The 17,093-nt window shown below is 42.1% G+C and overlaps 1 protein-coding gene and 1 pseudogene across 1 annotated transcript; both read left to right on the forward strand.

The window, feature by feature from the left end:
* Nucleotides 1-17,093, forward strand: part of LOC137105072 (uncharacterized) — a 47,857-nt pseudogene that overhangs the window by 8,752 nt on the left and 22,012 nt on the right.
* LOC137104364 (protein NLRC3-like) lies at nt 1,610-10,344 on the forward strand. Its single transcript, XM_067485414.1, has 9 exons — nt 1,610-1,718; nt 2,327-2,527; nt 2,700-2,819; nt 3,617-3,736; nt 6,343-6,581; nt 6,675-8,466; nt 8,682-8,855; nt 9,293-9,466; nt 10,089-10,344. The coding sequence occupies exons 2-9, from the start codon at nt 2,400-2,402 to the stop codon at nt 10,102-10,104; spliced, it is 2,763 nt and encodes a 920-aa protein (XP_067341515.1). The 5' UTR covers nt 1,610-1,718; nt 2,327-2,399; the 3' UTR covers nt 10,105-10,344.

The following is a 17,093-nucleotide window of genomic DNA, read 5'->3' on the forward strand; positions in this document are numbered from 1 at the left end:
GATGACACCATAACTGTAGATGAAATTCATATTTCTATTAGCTTTTTGTTACAGTTTCACCCTGTTGAATGTTGGAAAACTGCATTTGATTTCTACAATCATAATTTTATGATGCTGTATAAGTCCTGTTTATTACCTGTAGACCACCTGTTTCTCTTATTATAACTGATGTTTTTCTGACTCCAACGGATATGTGTCGATATTTAGTAAAGTAAATACCTTAATTATTTTGCAAAGCCTCTGTTCACCAAAACATTAAATGTGAGACAAAACACTCAAGATGTGAGTGAAGTCAATACTTTCAACTTTTTGCTTCTAGAGGTTTGACTTTAGTGTGTCATTAACCATTGAGGAATTACAGCCATTTTCATACAGACACCTCCATTTTGGTGTCTCAGAAATAATGGAACAAACTAACATAATTACAATTACAAACATAATTATTGGCTGTAATACTTGGATGAAGATCCTTTGCAGTCAAGAGACAGCTTGAAGCCTGAAGTCTTGAACCTATGCACATGACCAAATGAGCTTTCTCCCTCAGGAAGCTTCATCAGGCCTTTACTGCACCTGCCTTGAGCTGTTGCTTGTTTGTGGGTCTGTTTGCCCTCAGTCTTGTCTTCAGTAAATACAATTATTATTATTATTATATCATATACACACTGGGTGGCTGACCACAGGGTGGTGCCTCTGGGCAAGACCCTGAACCCCTAACAGCCCATTCCCCTCCCCAGCTGTGCAGTGCTGGTCCAAGCCCGGTAGAAATTGGGGAGGGTTGCATCAGGAAGGGCGTCCAGCGAAAAAATGTGCCAAATCAACATGCGGACAATGATCCGCTGTGGCGACCCTGAACTCACGGGATAAATGGAAAGGACGGGAAAAAAACACACACACACACACACACACACACACACACACACACACACACACACACACACACACACACACACACACACACACACACACACACACACAGTACATAACTGTAGGATATAACACAAACTTTTTTAATCTCTGTGGATTAGAGTTAATAACTGTGATGATGCTTTAATAAATCTTGACCAAGGTCATTTTGTTCCATTTGATAAATGACATTCTGTCAGACAGCAACAACAAGACATGAAGGATGTCTGAGATGGGATTTAAACACTTCAGCTGCTAGTTAGTAGCTTTGGACAACAGGTGGAGCTTCTGCATCAGCAATGAGCTGAGACTCCAACAGACGACAGTGTGTTTTTGTCTTATCTGCACTCAGACCTGATGTAACCATATTTATTTCAGGAAATCTGTGAGTGATGATAACTAAGCCATTTTATTAATAGAAATAAGTAATAATAAAAATGTAGTTTATGAGTTAATTTATATAACATTCAGCTTTCATACTCAGATTCAGATATGAATTAAAGAGAAATAGATACAGATGTTTTATGTCCTCAACTCGTTTGGTTTTGTATTGTATTTGTACATACGTCATATAATGTTTTTCTAAAAATGATCCTCACAGCTCATGCTTGAACCTCTCTTCTTTCTGTCAACTGGGAGGGGATCAGGGCAGGAAGAGAAGATGGGGTTAAGGTGCATCGGGCCAATGAGAAGCGCTTGAACAGCTGCCATGTGATATCCAGGAAGTGTGAGGAGAGGAGGAGCCGCTAAGCTGACACAAAGGAAGCAGAAAGTGGAGCAGAAGGAGCAACAGAAAATGTGCAGAGTGAGGCAGGGTGAGTGTTAATCCAACACTATTAGTTTAATGTCAGAGTCTGTACACTGCAGCACATGTGTGTCTCTGAGAGGGACTCGTTCAGTGGCTGTCCTGGTTGTGGTGGTGGTATCTCTGAGAACCCAGCCCAACCCACAGCAAAACGCATGTACGAATATATATACATCGACCAGTTAAGGCCTGTATTCAAAAACCGGTAGATCCCAGAGGTCGGGAGTAGATTCTGTGTTCCTGCAGACCTTAATCTGAAACCTTCACCCTAAACCTAACCTCTGTTGTTTTCTGATGCTTAACATGACCCCCACCTCACTACAACCCCCTTCCGTCTTGCTACTCCTGAGTATTGGTATCTAATAACAGCTGGGGGCCAACGTGAGCACATGCAAAGGCTGGATTTAAAGAAAAAAATAACCCTGAAGTAATTAATTACCTGTTGCCTACTGCAGCAGTTTGCAAGAAAAGTTCAGCATCTGTTCCCGATTTTTTCAGCTATTTCTTTTTTACACTTTGGTTGAGTGAGTGTTAAAACAGTTTCAAGTTTTTTTTGTCAAAGCATCTAACTTAATTATTATCTCATCTAACTTACTTATTACTACATTATCTACCCAGATAAACGCGTTCCGTTTATCTGGGTAGATAAAGTCCAGGTGGGTCACCTCTAGGACTGACTGAAGTTCAGAAGATGAGTGTTTGTGTGGAGGAAGAGAACAGAGCAGAGCCTGCAGAACCCAGCTCTGAGTCTGTGAAGAGCAACTGGTCCAAAGATTCACCTCCGTATCTCAGTAATGAACGTGGACCCCCAGACTCAAAGTAAGGAAATGTACTGCTACTCAGTGGTTTTTATGTGTGCATCTGCACATGAGCGTTGATCTCCACATGTTCAGAATCAACAGCTGTTTTTTTTAGAGCAGAAACATTGCAAAAGGAACGAGTTTAACAGAACAAACATCCAGCGTGATAAGAAACATGTTTGTGTTGGCAGAGGCCAGTACCAAGGACTGAGACCAGAGATTCCAGGACCCTGCAATCTGTCTGAGAAGAGCGACTGGTCTAGAGAGTCCCCTCCGTACTTCAGCAATGAACCTGGACCCTCAGACACAAAGTAAGACACAGTTTCCACTGTGAACTGACCTGATGAAGACGACAAAATATAAAATTTGAAGTCAAAACACAGATTTTAACGAAAAGAATCAAAAAGATTTCAGCAGAACTGCCTGTTTGTCTTTTCTTGTTTGTGTCCACTGCATGTCTCACATGTGTACCTGTGCATGTGTGTTCCTCACCTAGTGCTGACCTATCCCTGTTTGAACTTCAGGCCCTGCTCTCCTGCCTGATATGACTCAGCAGAACTCTGTGTAAACCTAAGTGTCCTCCTAACCCTACTGTCTTTCTGTTTTGCCTGTGTCTTGGTCACTCATCAAACTTCCTAAAGGTCCATCTGGAGACCCTGACTCTTTCATCCATTTTTACAGATGTAGTGTAGGTACCTAACCCCTGATTATACACCTTTTTATGTCCAGATTAGGGACGTACTCTAACAGAAGTGTTATCTGTATGGAAAGTCTTGGTCTTCTGTGTTTCAGGGCTTTGTCATTAAAAGAGAAGAGAAAGTAACTGCTCAGTTCTTAAACATCAACACACACAAAAGCAGAAGCTGTTGGACTGTCTGACCAGCTGCACCTAACTGTTACATAGCCAAAGGACACTTTGCAGCTGGGTTGTTACACACATGGACTATATACATATACATATAACCACACATTTGTAAAAATCTGACTGATCCTCCACAAATTTAAGGTCAGAATTGATAACGTGGCTTTGTTGTCTGTCAGATTCTAAACATTTAATCCACAAGGTAACAGTACAAGAAAAGTCAAAGAAACATGTTTATTTTTGCAGAGGCCAGTACCACAGACTGAGATCAGCGTTTCCAGGATCCAGTGGTCTATCTGAGAGGAGCCACTGGTCTAAAGAGTCCCCTCCGTACTTCAGTCCGGAACCTGGACCCTCAGACGCAAAGTAAGAAACAGTTTCTACTGTGAACTGACCTGATGAAGAGGATTTCGAGTTGTACTCTGATGACATGGTCAGGCTGACGGCAAAATGCTCCCGAACTCCTTGTCTGTGCAGCTCTTTCTTTTCTTCATACAGCCGTTTCTCTCTGTTTTCACATGCATAGCGAAGTGCAGAACTATGATTTACGTCATTTAAGTTACTGCTTAAAGGTTTGCACTGCTGTCACATTTAACAATATTGTGTCTCCCTCCTCTCTAAAACCTCCTTCAGACATGCCCCCCTTTAAATCAGTACAAGTCATTTAACATTTAATGTCTGAATATCAACAGGCCTTGACCTGACATGTCAAAACTGAATGGTGAATTATTAAAACTGCGACAGCACCAGCTTCAAAAGGCTGAAAGTAAGTTTAGATGTTTGTTCTGTGCTTCTAAAGTCACTGTAAAAAGTAAAACAATGTGAAAAATCAGGTTTTAAGCTTCAGATTGATATATTTAGATTTACATTTTAGATCAGTGGCGGCAGCTATAGGACTTCTGCATCCCAGCCTGGTGTCCCACCCACTGAGCCACCGGGCGACTGGGACACACAGACTAATACTAGAATTCAACAAAAACCCTGATTCATGTGCACTGTGGGATTTTCTAACATTAGTATTCACTTTATTGTGGTTTATTTCAGTAGTTCTTAAACCTGGTCCACAAGGACCCCTGCTCTGCCTGTTTTCCAACTAACCCTACTGGACCCACTGCTGATCACTTGGACTGGATGTGTTCAGTCAATCAGGAACTGGAAGATACCAAGTGGATTGGTATCTTCCAGTTTTTGACTGAACACATCTGACACAGGAATCAGCTGTGGGTAGCTGGAGAACAAGCAGAGCAGGGGTCCTGATGTGAAACTATGCACAATTGTGTAAGTAAATAAACACAGTTATTTTTGTCATTGATAATTTTTATTAATTCTGGAAAGCAGACATTTTTTCATTTTGAAGGTTTTACGGTAGCTACTTGTAAATTTTTGTCTTCACGTTCTTCAACAAATTTTGCTTGGGTTCCAGTCGTGTGATGGACTGGGACATCATTTTTTTTTTTTCCCCCGGAAACCAGTTCAGCAACGCCTTTGCAGAATGTTTTGCATCGTCCTGTTGGAAAGCCTGTCTGCATGACATCTTCATTCTCCTATGGTGCTTTTAGGGTAATAATCTGTTTTAAGCCAGTCTAGTCTGACCTCACCACATTGTACCAGGAATTGATGGGCTTCTCCAAATATTCTGGAGTAGGGGCTGGAGGCTCATTGGGTGGAGCATCGGGTTGGAATACCGCTACCTCGGTGCCAGTCACGAGCCCAATTAAAAATGGAAAGGTTGTGGCAGGAAGGGCATGTGGCGTCGAAACACGTTGCCAAATCAACGTGCGGAACACGTTCTGCTGTGGAGACCCTGGAAAGGACATGCCTGAAAGCCACTGATCTTTTTCGATCTCCAAATATTCTTTACCAGACTTCAAGTGTTGAAGTGATTGTTTAAGGAGACTGTGGTGGTGCATTGCCTTTTGCTCTCTTTGTTTCTTGCATTACAAGCTTTGCAACCACAAACGATGATTTCACACCCTTTTCAAAGGCAGTAATAAGGCCACATACACTAACCCAATCCATTTTAATTACCACAGGTAAGAGAACTAATAAGTGGACTCACCTGGTTCAATGCTTTGTTTCTGTGTTATTTCAATGCAACATCATTTTTTGATTTGATTGTAATATAATGATTTCTGTAGCTGTGTTTTCTTATTGAGTTGTGGTGCTTGAAAGATTGTAAAGGCTTCACTACTCTGAACTCAATTTATCAAAACTGTTTATCAGCCATGCACATCAGCCTGGAGGGATTTTAGCCCATGTTTCCTCACAGAAGGGCTTCAGCTCAGGGAGGTTGATTGGCTTCCTGCATGAACTGCCTGCTTCAGACTTTGACTCAGCCATACTAAAACATTACAATCCTTCTGCTTTAACCATGCTTTGCTAGAACGACTAATGGGTTTAGTGCTGTTGTGATGAATGGATGGATACCTTGACATTTCCCTGCAGTATCTGCTTGCACAACTTAAAATTCAAAGCTCCCTCAATAAAGGTGAGTTGCAAGGTCTAAAGGAAGCAAAGCAGCTTCAACCCCTGATCCTGCCCTGCACCAAGTCTCCTAAATGAGACAAGGTTCTTATGCTTGAATGCAGAGTTTGATCCTCACCAAACATTATGTTTTTCACTCAAAACGTCTAGTTTGGCCTCATTTGTCTACTGAACAGTCCTCCAATACCCTTCGGACTTGTCCATGTGTTCTTGAACAAGTGGTAGATGGGCAGCTACATCTTCTTTCTGAAGAGCAGTTTTTTTTTTTTTGCAGCTCTGCATTGTTTTCAAATGTTCACTTTATGGTGACCTCAAGAACATTGCTATAAGCTACTGCATGAGAAGCCTTTAGTTTCCTAGTCTGTTAGACTGTTAAACACTTTGCTCACACTGTAATCTTTGTTGGTCAACCCCTTCTAAGGAGCATAACAGTGGGGTTGAATGATCTGCCTGACAGTGGAGTGTAAATTCTAAAAACTTCCCCACAGAGAGAAGAAAAAAGTTGATGTTAATGTAGAGGAGCAGCTGTCCTGCTGTGCTTTGTGTCAGGACGTCCTGAAGGATCCAGTCTCTACCAGCTGTGGACACTGGATCTGCAGTCAGTGCATCACACTACACTGGGAACAGTCTGGCTCATCAGGAGGATCCTCCTGCTGCCCCCAGTGTGGGAAAAGATCCAGAACAAGACCTGGACTGCAGACAGTCAGTCAGACCAGAACTGTACAAAGTAAGACTGTAAAATAATTTTTTTCATGAAAATAATAACGAGAATTTCTGTTTCTGTTTCTTTATCTTAACACAGTTCTTCTCCTTTCATCAGATGTTGGTCTGCAGGAGGTTTTAGATGAACATAAGATCAGTCTGAGGAGGAGATGTGAATGTGTGACTGAAGGAAGTGATGAAACAGGAAGTGGAACCCTCCTCAACAGGATCTACACTGAGCTCTACATCACAGAGGGACAGAGTGAAGAGGTTAATACCCAACATGAGGTGAGGCAGCTTGAGACAGCTTCCAAGATGAAGACCCTCCATGACACTCCAATCAAGGTCCACGACATCTTTAAAGCCTTACCTGACCAACAGAGACACATCAGAGTGGTTCTGACCAACGGCGTCGCTGGTGTTGGAAAAACCTTCTCGGTGCAGAAGTTCAGTCTGGACTGGGCAGAGGGCTTGGAAAACCAAGATGTCAGTGTCCTGGTTGTGCTTTCGTTCAGGGAGCTGAACTTGATCAAAGATGAGCAGTACAGTCTTCTCACGCTGCTCCATGTTTTCCATCCAACATTACAGAAGGTCACAGCAGAGCAGCTGGCTGTCTGTAAACTTTTGTTCATCTTTGACGGCCTGGATGAAAGCAGACGTTCACTGGATTTCAACAAAAGTGAGGTTGTGTCTGATGTCACACAGAAGTCATCAGTCGACGTGCTGTTGACAAACCTCATCAAGGGGAATCTGCTTCCCTCGGCTCTGGTCTGGATAACTTCCAGACCTGCAGCAGCCAATCAGATCCCTCCTACATGTGTCGACAGGGTAACAGAAGTACGAGGCTTCACTGACGCCCAGAAGGACGAGTACTTCAGGAGGAGGTTCAGTGATGAAGAGCTGTCCAGCAGAATCATCTCCCACATCAAGACATCCAGGAGCCTCCACATCATGTGTCACATCCCAGTCTTCTGCTGGATCACTGCTACAGTTCTGGAGCACATGTTGACCACAGAGCAGAGAGGAGAGCTGCCCAAGACCTTGACTGACATGTACTCACACTTCCTGCTGGTTCAGACCAAGAGGAAGAAGAACAAGTATGCTGAGGGACATGAGACCAGTCCACAGGAGCTGACGGAGGCTGACAGGGAAGTTCTTATGAAGCTGGGGAGGCTGGCGTTTGAACATCTGGAGAAAGGAAACATCATGTTCTACCAAGAAGACCTGGAGCAGTGTGGTCTTGATGTCACAGAGGCCTTGGTTTACTCAGGAGTTTGTACAGAGATCTTCAAAAGAGAGAGTGTGATCTTCCAGAAAACAGTCTACTGCTTTGTTCATCTGAGCATCCAGGAGTTTCTGGCTGCAGTTTACTTCTTCCATTGTTACACCAACAGGGAGACAGAGGTACTGAAAAACCTCCTGGGGAAAACTTACAATAGCCCATCTCTGGATGATTTCCTAAAAAGAATCGTAGAGAAATCCACAGAAAGTCAAAATGGCCACCTGGACCTGTTTGTCCGCTTCCTTCATGGGCTCTCTCTGGAGTCCAACCAGAGACTCTTAGAAGGTCTACTGACAGTAGAAATGGCCAACAGTCCAAAGGTCATCCAAAAAGCCATCAACAACCTGAAGGACATGAACACTGGTAATATCTCTCCTGACAGAAGCATCAACATCTTCCACTGTCTGATGGAGATGAAGGACCACTCAGTACATCAGGAGATCCAAGAGTTCCTGAAGTCAGAGAACAGACCAAAAAAGAAACTTTCTGAGATCCACTGCTCAGCTCTGGCCTACATGCTGCAGATGTCAGAGGAGGTTCTGGATGAGTTGGACCTGAAGAAGTACAAAACCTCGGAGGAAGGGCGACTGAGATTGATTCCAGCTGTGAGGAACTGCAGAAAGGCTCAGTAAGTCCAGATGTGACTGTACATGGTATTATAGATTAGTAACTTAGGTCTTCAGATTTGCACACTATGAAATTCCTCTAACTTAAAATCACGTTTAACATCTTTGTTGCAATACTTTTACATCAGTTTTATTTTAGCTGTTTCAAATAAAGTGAGTGGAAAAATGAAGTAGTTTTATTACATGCATAATATGTGTAATTTATTTATGATAACAGACTTTCTGAGTGTCGAATCTCAAAGATTCACTGTGAAGTCGTGGCCTCAGCTCTAAGGTCCAGTCCCTCCCACCTGTTAGAGCTGGACCTGAGTCAAAACAAGCTGCAAGATTCAGGAGTGAAGCTGCTTTCTGCTGGACTGGAAAGTTCAAATTGTAGACTGAAGGCTCTAAGGTCAGTTCATTAAAGTAGCTATAAATCCAAATAAATTTCTTGCCCTAATTTTTTTCAGCTTTCTTTAATACATTTCCAGGATGTTTGTTCTAAACTTTTTTAGGGCCTCAGCTTGCACGGTATTACCACAGTTCAAAAACATGCATGTTAGGTTAATTAGTGACTCTAAAATTGGGCTTAGGTGCGAAAGGTTGTTTGTGTATATCTCTCTGTGGGTGCACTCTGCCTCTCGCCCGACAACAGCTGGGGTAGGATCCAGCCCACCTGCGACCCAAATAGGAAAAGCGGTTGCAGATAATGGATGGACTGATGTAAGAGAGGTTGACATGATGATCCACAGGTTTTGAGAAAAGAAAAACATTGATGTAATTGAATTATAATAGTTTCATCTACATTACTAATCTATATAATGATGTTTTATGGTTATCTTTTTTCAGGATTAATGACTGCAGTTTGTCAGAGATCAGCTGCGTTTCTTTGCTCTCAGCTCTGAAGTCCAACCCCTCCCATCTGAGAGAACTGGACCTGAGTGAAAACAAGCTGCAGGATTCAGCAGTGAAGCTGCTGTGTGGTTTTCTGGAGAGTCCACACTGTAAACTGGAGACTCTGAGGTCAGTTCCCTTAAATCCAGTACATTTTGTTTCATGTTTTTCTGTGACAGATTTTTTACTTTTTGTTTTTACATGTTTTAATTGTGTCAGCAGACTAAGAGTTGAGTTTAGATTTAAGAAAGTATAGAATTGCAAAAGTAGAATTTATGGCAGAACTGCTTTATTGGATTGGATTAAATTGCAAAGGGGGTCATAATCTAATGCCTGATTGCTTTATATTATCAATGAGATATTTGACATTTACACTTTGGTTGTCCAATGTCCAGGTCAGTGATATGTCCCATCCATTTCTGCAGTATTTTAAACATTTGTAATTCCTTCACAATCTGTACAAATATCCTCTTGGACTCCACCATGAACTGATTAGATTTTTGTGGTCCAAGATCAAAGATTACTGTGACTTCAAATCCATCCTATTCTTATGAACGCCATATCACAGGGTGCATGCATGTCTAGAGAAACCTTTAGTCAACTGGCTTACAAATGTTGGACACTTTATAAAGGTGGATGTAGTGAGACATGACACCACACACTGGTTTGCATTGGAGCCACTTTGAAGCTCAAACTGTAATACCGTCTTTAGTGACCATGGACTTTTCAACTTATACCTTTTGTCCTCCAGCCTTGGACCAGCTTGATTTGAACACTGTGGATCAAATGTGTTTGCTGAACAGCTGCATGTGACAGTGAGTTCACATCTGCAGGGGTCATGTCATGTAGGTTTCCACAGGTAGCATGCTGAAGCATCTTGTCGTTGATTACACTGACCGCTCTCTATCACCACTCTTTGTAAATGAAATGTTTTAATCTGCTTCCTGTGTGGTTTCTAATCTTCTGCTCTGAAAAACATACTTCTAAAGTCACATGTCTTACTCTTCATTCAGATTGAGGAGCTCCAGTTTGTCAGAGATCAGCTGTGATCCTTTGGTCTCAGCTATAAAATCCAACCTCTCCCATCTGAGAGAACTGGACCTGAGTGAAATTGGAAAGTTGCAGGATTCAGGAGTAAAGCTCCTATCTGATTTCCTGGAGAATCCATACTGTAGACTGGAGACTCTGAGGTCAGACACCATCTTTATTTATTCATTACTTTTACAAGACTCTTTAATGTTTGTACCGAAATATCCAAATCCATGATGCCAAATGTTCTGTATTTGCTTCTTTCACTATATTAAATAACCTTCACTACAGTACATTTTTACCAATATACTGTACCATGTTTTGTCGTAGAAGATCTTTAGTAAAATAAGTTTAGCTACACGAGTCTGTAAGAATGGAACCACTGATGGATCTGAAGTGTTTAAAAGCTGATGTCATTACATATTTACTGAAGCAGGAGCATTAATGTCGTCATTAATAATAACAAGAGCTTACTTTCACTGTTCGTATATTAAAGTTTTTAACCTGCTTCCTGTTGGATTTTGGTGTATTTTGTTTAGTAAACCTTCACTTTAGGTAATTTAAGGTCACATCTCCAACTGAGCACATTGTGTTCTACCTTTTATTCAGATTGATCGACTGCAACTTGTCAGAGAAGAGCTGTGGTTCTCTGCTCTCAGCTCTAAAGACCAACCCCTCCCATCTGAGAGAACTGCAGCTGAGTGGAAACAAAAACCTGCAGGATTCAGGATTTAAGCTGCTGTGTGGTTTTCTGAAGAGTCCACACTGTAGACTGGAGACTCTGAGGTCAGTTCACTGATACTGTTACTGTTGGACTGAGCCTCCTTTATCATTTCATCAGGCTTCCGTGGTTGGAAAGATCCTGTTTTACATAAGTATTGTAATGACAAGGCAAAATAAAGATCAAACCATGACATGAAATCTGAATTTATTCAGCTTTTATTTGATTGTATTTACATCTACATAGATCAAACATCATAGAACCTAATAGCTGTTCATACCTATTATGTATCACCCATATTAAGTAAGCAAAATTATTAGAACACGTAATCTGAAGTAAATTAAAATAGTTTTCTGATTCTTCCTGATGATGAGGGGTTTACATTAGTGGTATTTCCTCTGTATTTCTTTATATAAAATCTTTCTGTAGGGGTAGTTTGTGACACCTCCACCTTTGCTCTGTAGGGGTTGTTAATTTTTTCTTTACAGTTCTCACAATGCTTCTGTCATCAGCCGTTGTTGTTTACCTTTGCTGACCTGTTCTGTGGACGTTGCTCAGTGCACCAGAGGTTTCTTTCTATTTTCAGGAATTTTCACATTGTGTTGGCTATGGCCAGTGTTTTGCAGGGCCTCTGATTGTTTTTATCTGATTCCAAATGGCTGCTTTTCTCCCATAACCAGCTCTATGGTCTTCATGTTCATTCATTCTTTTCAAATAGACTAATCACCTATAAAACCCATGGCTAAAAGCAAGAGTAGAACTATTTTAGACTTAGAACTTAGAACTATTTGTTGTTTGAATGATCAGTTTAACAGGACAACCCACGAGCTCCAAGAAACAACACATTTGGTGATCTGATACAAAACGTTGAGCTGAAATTCTGACATTCTCTCTCTTATCCATCTTTTCATCTAAAGCCCAAATGGCAACAGCAAAAACAAATGAATTGGCCTAGTCATTTAATAGTTTTTGAGAGGACTGTAAAGACAGTATGTGTACACACCTGTGGTTGAAAGTGTGTGTGCAAATAAAGCTTTGCAAAAAACACTAAAATTGTAGATTTGATTACTGTCCACATGATTTATGTTTTGTTCAGGCTTTGGGGCTGCAGTTTGTCAATGATCAGCTGTGATTCTCTGGTCTCAGCTCTGAAGTCCAACCCCTCCCATCTGAGAGAACTAAACCTGAGTAACAACTGTCTGCAGGATTCAGGAGTGAAGCTGCTGTGTGGTTTTCTGGAGAGTCCACACTGTAAACTGGAGACTCTGAGGTCAGACCCCTTTTTCTACTTCTGTGCTGAGATTAATATGATGTTCTCCGTCATGCTGGTGTGGTTATCTAGAAGTTGAGTCATGTCAACTGGTCCGAGGAAACATTTGCTAGGGGACCCAGTTGTGCTCTCCAGGGTGAACCATGTTCCTCAGCTAAGAGTAAACATGATTAAGCTCGCACATACATGATTTAATTTTTTTTCAGACTAAGTAACTGCAGCTTGTCAGAGAAGAGCTGTGATTCTCTGCACTCAGCTCTGAAGTCCAACCCCTCACATCTGAGAGAACTGCACCTGATTGGAAATTACCTGCAGGAATCATCAGTGAAGCTGCTGTCTGATCTTGTGAAGAGTCCACACTGGAGACTGGAGACTCTGAGGTCAGTAGAGGGTTGGAGTCAGTCCATGCTGCTTTCAGCAGTATTGTACTAAACCCAGTTAGTGTCAAAGCAAAGATTCAGTGAGAGTTGTGAGAGGACAGAAAGACAGAGAGAACAGTCAGTCAATCAGATCAGCCAGAAGCTTGTTGTGGTCATGTGTTTGAGCTGATGTGAAGATGACTGTTGTTTTTATGTCCATATTGTACAGGAAATAAAGCTGGATTCCACCATCATCCCTGTGTGTTCTTCGGGATCTGACAGAGGATCATTAATGGTTCTGGACTGCTCTGCTGCTGCTCTGTCCTTCTACACAGACTGTGCAGACACACTAAGACTCCTCCAGAAATGGAGAGAGAAATTAAAGCCATGCAGTGTGTGTGATCAGCAGAGGAGTAGTGAGCATATTTTCTCATGTGGTCTGTGTTTATGGTCTAAGGGAAGTTAATATAAAAACCTGTTACAACCTTCGTGTAGAAGTTAACAAAGTGCTGATTAATTCCATCGATGTGGACACTTAACTACTTTTAACTCACAGTAAGAAGCCGTTAAAACCTGAGGAAACACTTTAAAACTCCAAACACTTTATTTATGTCAGGAGTCTGATGAAATGTTACTAATATCAAGCACTTTTGTCACAAAGTGATCAACAGCCTTTAATGTGTTAAGTGTCTGATTTAATATAAAAAGAATTTAGAACTGTTTGGTTTTATAATTTTGATCCTTTTTCATTATTGTGCATTTGTCTAATGTGTGTGTATACAGTGTACATTTGTGCCTTGTACAAATATTTCACTGATTACAAACATTCCCTTTCAAAAAATACCAAACTTCTCCTGACTGTCAGTCTGGCTCACAGGTCAACATGTTTAGAAATATGTAAAATGACATTATTCCACACAATTTAGTCCTGATTGTAACATAAAAGTATATGAAGAGTTAATGGTGAAAAAACAGATGTGCAGACAAATGCAGAAGTGTATGTAACTCCACCCCCTCAAACCGGACTGACTAGAGAAGGGAAGGATTGTCTAAAACTGAGTTTCAGGATTGTTCAGAGCAGAGTGAAGGAGGAGGGAAACTTAAGGATGAGTCAGGGTGAGTGTTAACTTAACAATATTATAATACTTATTCTGAGAAACATTGGCCAAAGGTCTTCACCAACAATGAAGAGCTTTAAAAAACCTTTACAAAAACAGTTACAGGGAAACATGTCCACAGAAACAGGAAGCTGGGCTGGCGACAGCCGAGCCGGAGACAGATACAGGTGCCAGACTGGGACCGGTAGCATCATTAAACTTCTATGAGACAGGAACAGGAACTAAGCTGGGATTGGTGGTGTTGGACCGCTTGGAAAACCCAGGCCAACCCAGAGACAGGGACAGGACTAACAGGAAGTGGCCTTGACCCGCTAGGAGACAGGAACAGAGCCAGAGGCGGCATCGACAAGCTCTGAGACAGGAACAGAACCAGGAACAGAACCGAAGGCGGCGCCGACCCACTCGGAGACAGGCACAGGATCAGAAGCGGAGGTGGTTTCAGCAGACACGAAGACAGCAACTGGGCGAGCAGGAGCAGGAACAGAAACTGGATGAGCAGGAGCAGGAACTGGAGCAGAGCCGGACGTGGTGCCCTCTCAGAGACAGGAGCGGGGGAAAAGGGTGTATCACTCAACCCAGGACCAAAGACAGACTCAGAGGGGACCACAGTGTGGAAAGGTGGGGAGTCCTGGGGAGGGTGTGCTCGTCCATACTTGGCCCTGAAGGCCCCTAAGGAGGCCAGTACTTGGGTTATACCCTCCCAGTCCAGTAGCCAAGATCTAGACCGTATTATCTCCTCCATTTGAAGAGCTGTGGCACAGCAGGACTCAGGGTCTCTGGAGGTCTCAATCTTGTTTTAGAGGGTTGCCAGTAACTGATATATGACTGGATATTGAACCTGCTGCTCTAGGTCTAACACTGAAATGGCTGGTAAGTCTGTTATAGCGGTGGTATTGGAATGAGGTGCATGGCAGGAAGTTTGAGGTCTGGGGGAACAGGTGCGGTGGGATCTCCGATCTCTGGTTGCTTCTTATGACTGGTGGTGTCCTCCATTAGTGGGTCAGGAGCTGGAAGTGGCGGTTCAGGGGTAAGTAACCCGGAGGTTGTGGTCTGGTAGAAGATAGAAAAGCAGAATGGCAGATAACTTAAAACTAGAAATAGTGACACTAACAATTGTAACCTGTTAAACAAAAACACAGAAACCTAAAAATAAACCAGGGGAGTGGATTCAAAAATGAACTAAACGAGAACTAAACAAAGATCCTGAGAAATAATTGAAAACACTGGAAAAACTAAACATTCATTCATTCATCTTAAATCCATAAGTGAATGTTCAGGTTTGGTTTGGTTCATTAGTTTCTAAGTTTGTCTGAGCACAAATGTGAAAACCATTTCCTCAGGTCAAATCCCTCAACACTATGTGGGACTTTAAGTTGAGTCCACATAGAAAAGTGAAATAAGTCCAGACTGGCTGATGGGAGATGTCTCCATGTTTGCAGACTGTACTTGAAGGAAAGTGGTGCTGAGGAGGAACAGGCTGACAGTCTGATTGGGCCTTGGACTAGTACCTTGTCTGCACTAGTAGTGGACCATGAACTTAAGGAAAGCCGAGTTTTTCTCAAGTGTTAAAGATGAAACTTTGTTTCTCTGACATTTTACTGCCTGACAGCTGGAAGGTTCCACACATTCAACAGTGGTTTCTGCCTTTGGCCTTTTTGCACTGAATCTTTTCCCACTGTGATGTTGTGGAGATGGTGAAAGAGCTCAATTCTTTGCAAACTTGCATTTTTCACCTTGATGACAGACTTGTCAAAGTGCTGAGCCACGAGCCATGTTTGATTTTAGAGACTGAGCCTTTGAGCCAATCCTGATCCCCTCACCTGTTACCAATGAAGCTGCTCATTCTGGAATCATCCACAAGCGTCGGACTTTGCTTCACTGTTCACTCTTATTTTGTCTTTTCTCAATGAGCTTCAATTTACAAAATACAGTGAAAAATGTTTTCATTGTCCTTTTGTCAGTTCAAGTGAATGAACAAATCCCAGATTGGAGTTTTTATTGCAGTTTGGAAAAAGTCTCAACTTTTCTGGATATATCGTTTGTAGGTGACATTTACATTTAGTCATTTAACAGACGCTTTTATCCAAAGCGACTTACAAGTGAGGTACAAGGCAGCAAAAATCTAAGTCAAGGAGAAAACATCAAAGCAAAGTCCGATCAGAAAAGTGTTCACAGTTCACAACATGCAAGTGCGAGAAAGAGCAGAAAGGATTTTTGTTTTAAAAAAAAATAGATTTAAGTGCATAGGAAGATGCGTAAAGGTTTGAATATTGGGAGAGAGTCTGCTGAGCGTGCAGAGTTTGGTAGCTTGTTCCACCATCGTGGGATCATTGAGCTAAAAAGTTTTGCTTGGTGTCTTCTGTGCGGTGCTGGGACACCACATCCTAAGATGGGAAACTGTCAAATAGTTTTGTTAGTGTTGTTTAGAAAAACCAAAGTTTGAATGTTGTCTCAGTATGAATCAGAGCTACAGTGAATCTTTGTGTTTCAGAGAGGAGGATCCTAAGTTAGGATGGTGATAAACACTAATGGATCTGCAGAATACTGGACAATGAGCCAAAATGAATTTCAGACATATGAGTGTCAATAAATGACATGTGTCCTGATGATCCAGATGTTGCAGCAGCAGCAGCATGTTGTGTGCAGAGAGGCTCTGACTGGGCATGTTACTGGGAGGTAGAGTGGAGAGGAGAGCTTCATCCAGCTGTGACTGACAGAGGAATCAGAAGAAGTGGAGATGACTCTCAGTGCTGCAGTCTGAACTGCTCTGAGAACAGCTGCACTGTCAGACACAATGTCAATCATCTCTGTGTGATCCTCTGGATCTGACCGAGGATCAGCAGTGGCTCTGGATCTGCTCTGCTGCTGCTCTGTCCTTCTACACAGTCTCTGCAGACACACTAAGACTCCTCCACTGCTTCTGCTCCACACTCAACCACCTCCTCCACCTCCACCTGGATCTGACTTTGTCTGTTTTGATTCCTTCAGATCTTCTGAAGACAAACTGACTCTGCACATCAGTTCTGTTGATGACACCATAACTGTAGATGAAATCATTTCAATTCATATTTCTGTTTAAAATTTAGTTACATCTGGTACCTTTGTCCAATTCCAAGCTCAACTTTCAAAACCAGAACAAATCACCAACACACCTGTAGTTCAAACTTTCCAACACTTGTTCCTCCGTTGGTCTGTAACCAGCCGATGCAGCCTCACAGTTCTACTGTTGTCAACGGATGAAAAACGAGTCCAAGAAACC

Source organism: Channa argus, chromosome 19, assembly GCF_033026475.1.
Source record: "Channa argus isolate prfri chromosome 19, Channa argus male v1.0, whole genome shotgun sequence".
Lineage (NCBI taxonomy): Eukaryota > Metazoa > Chordata > Actinopteri > Anabantiformes > Channidae > Channa > Channa argus.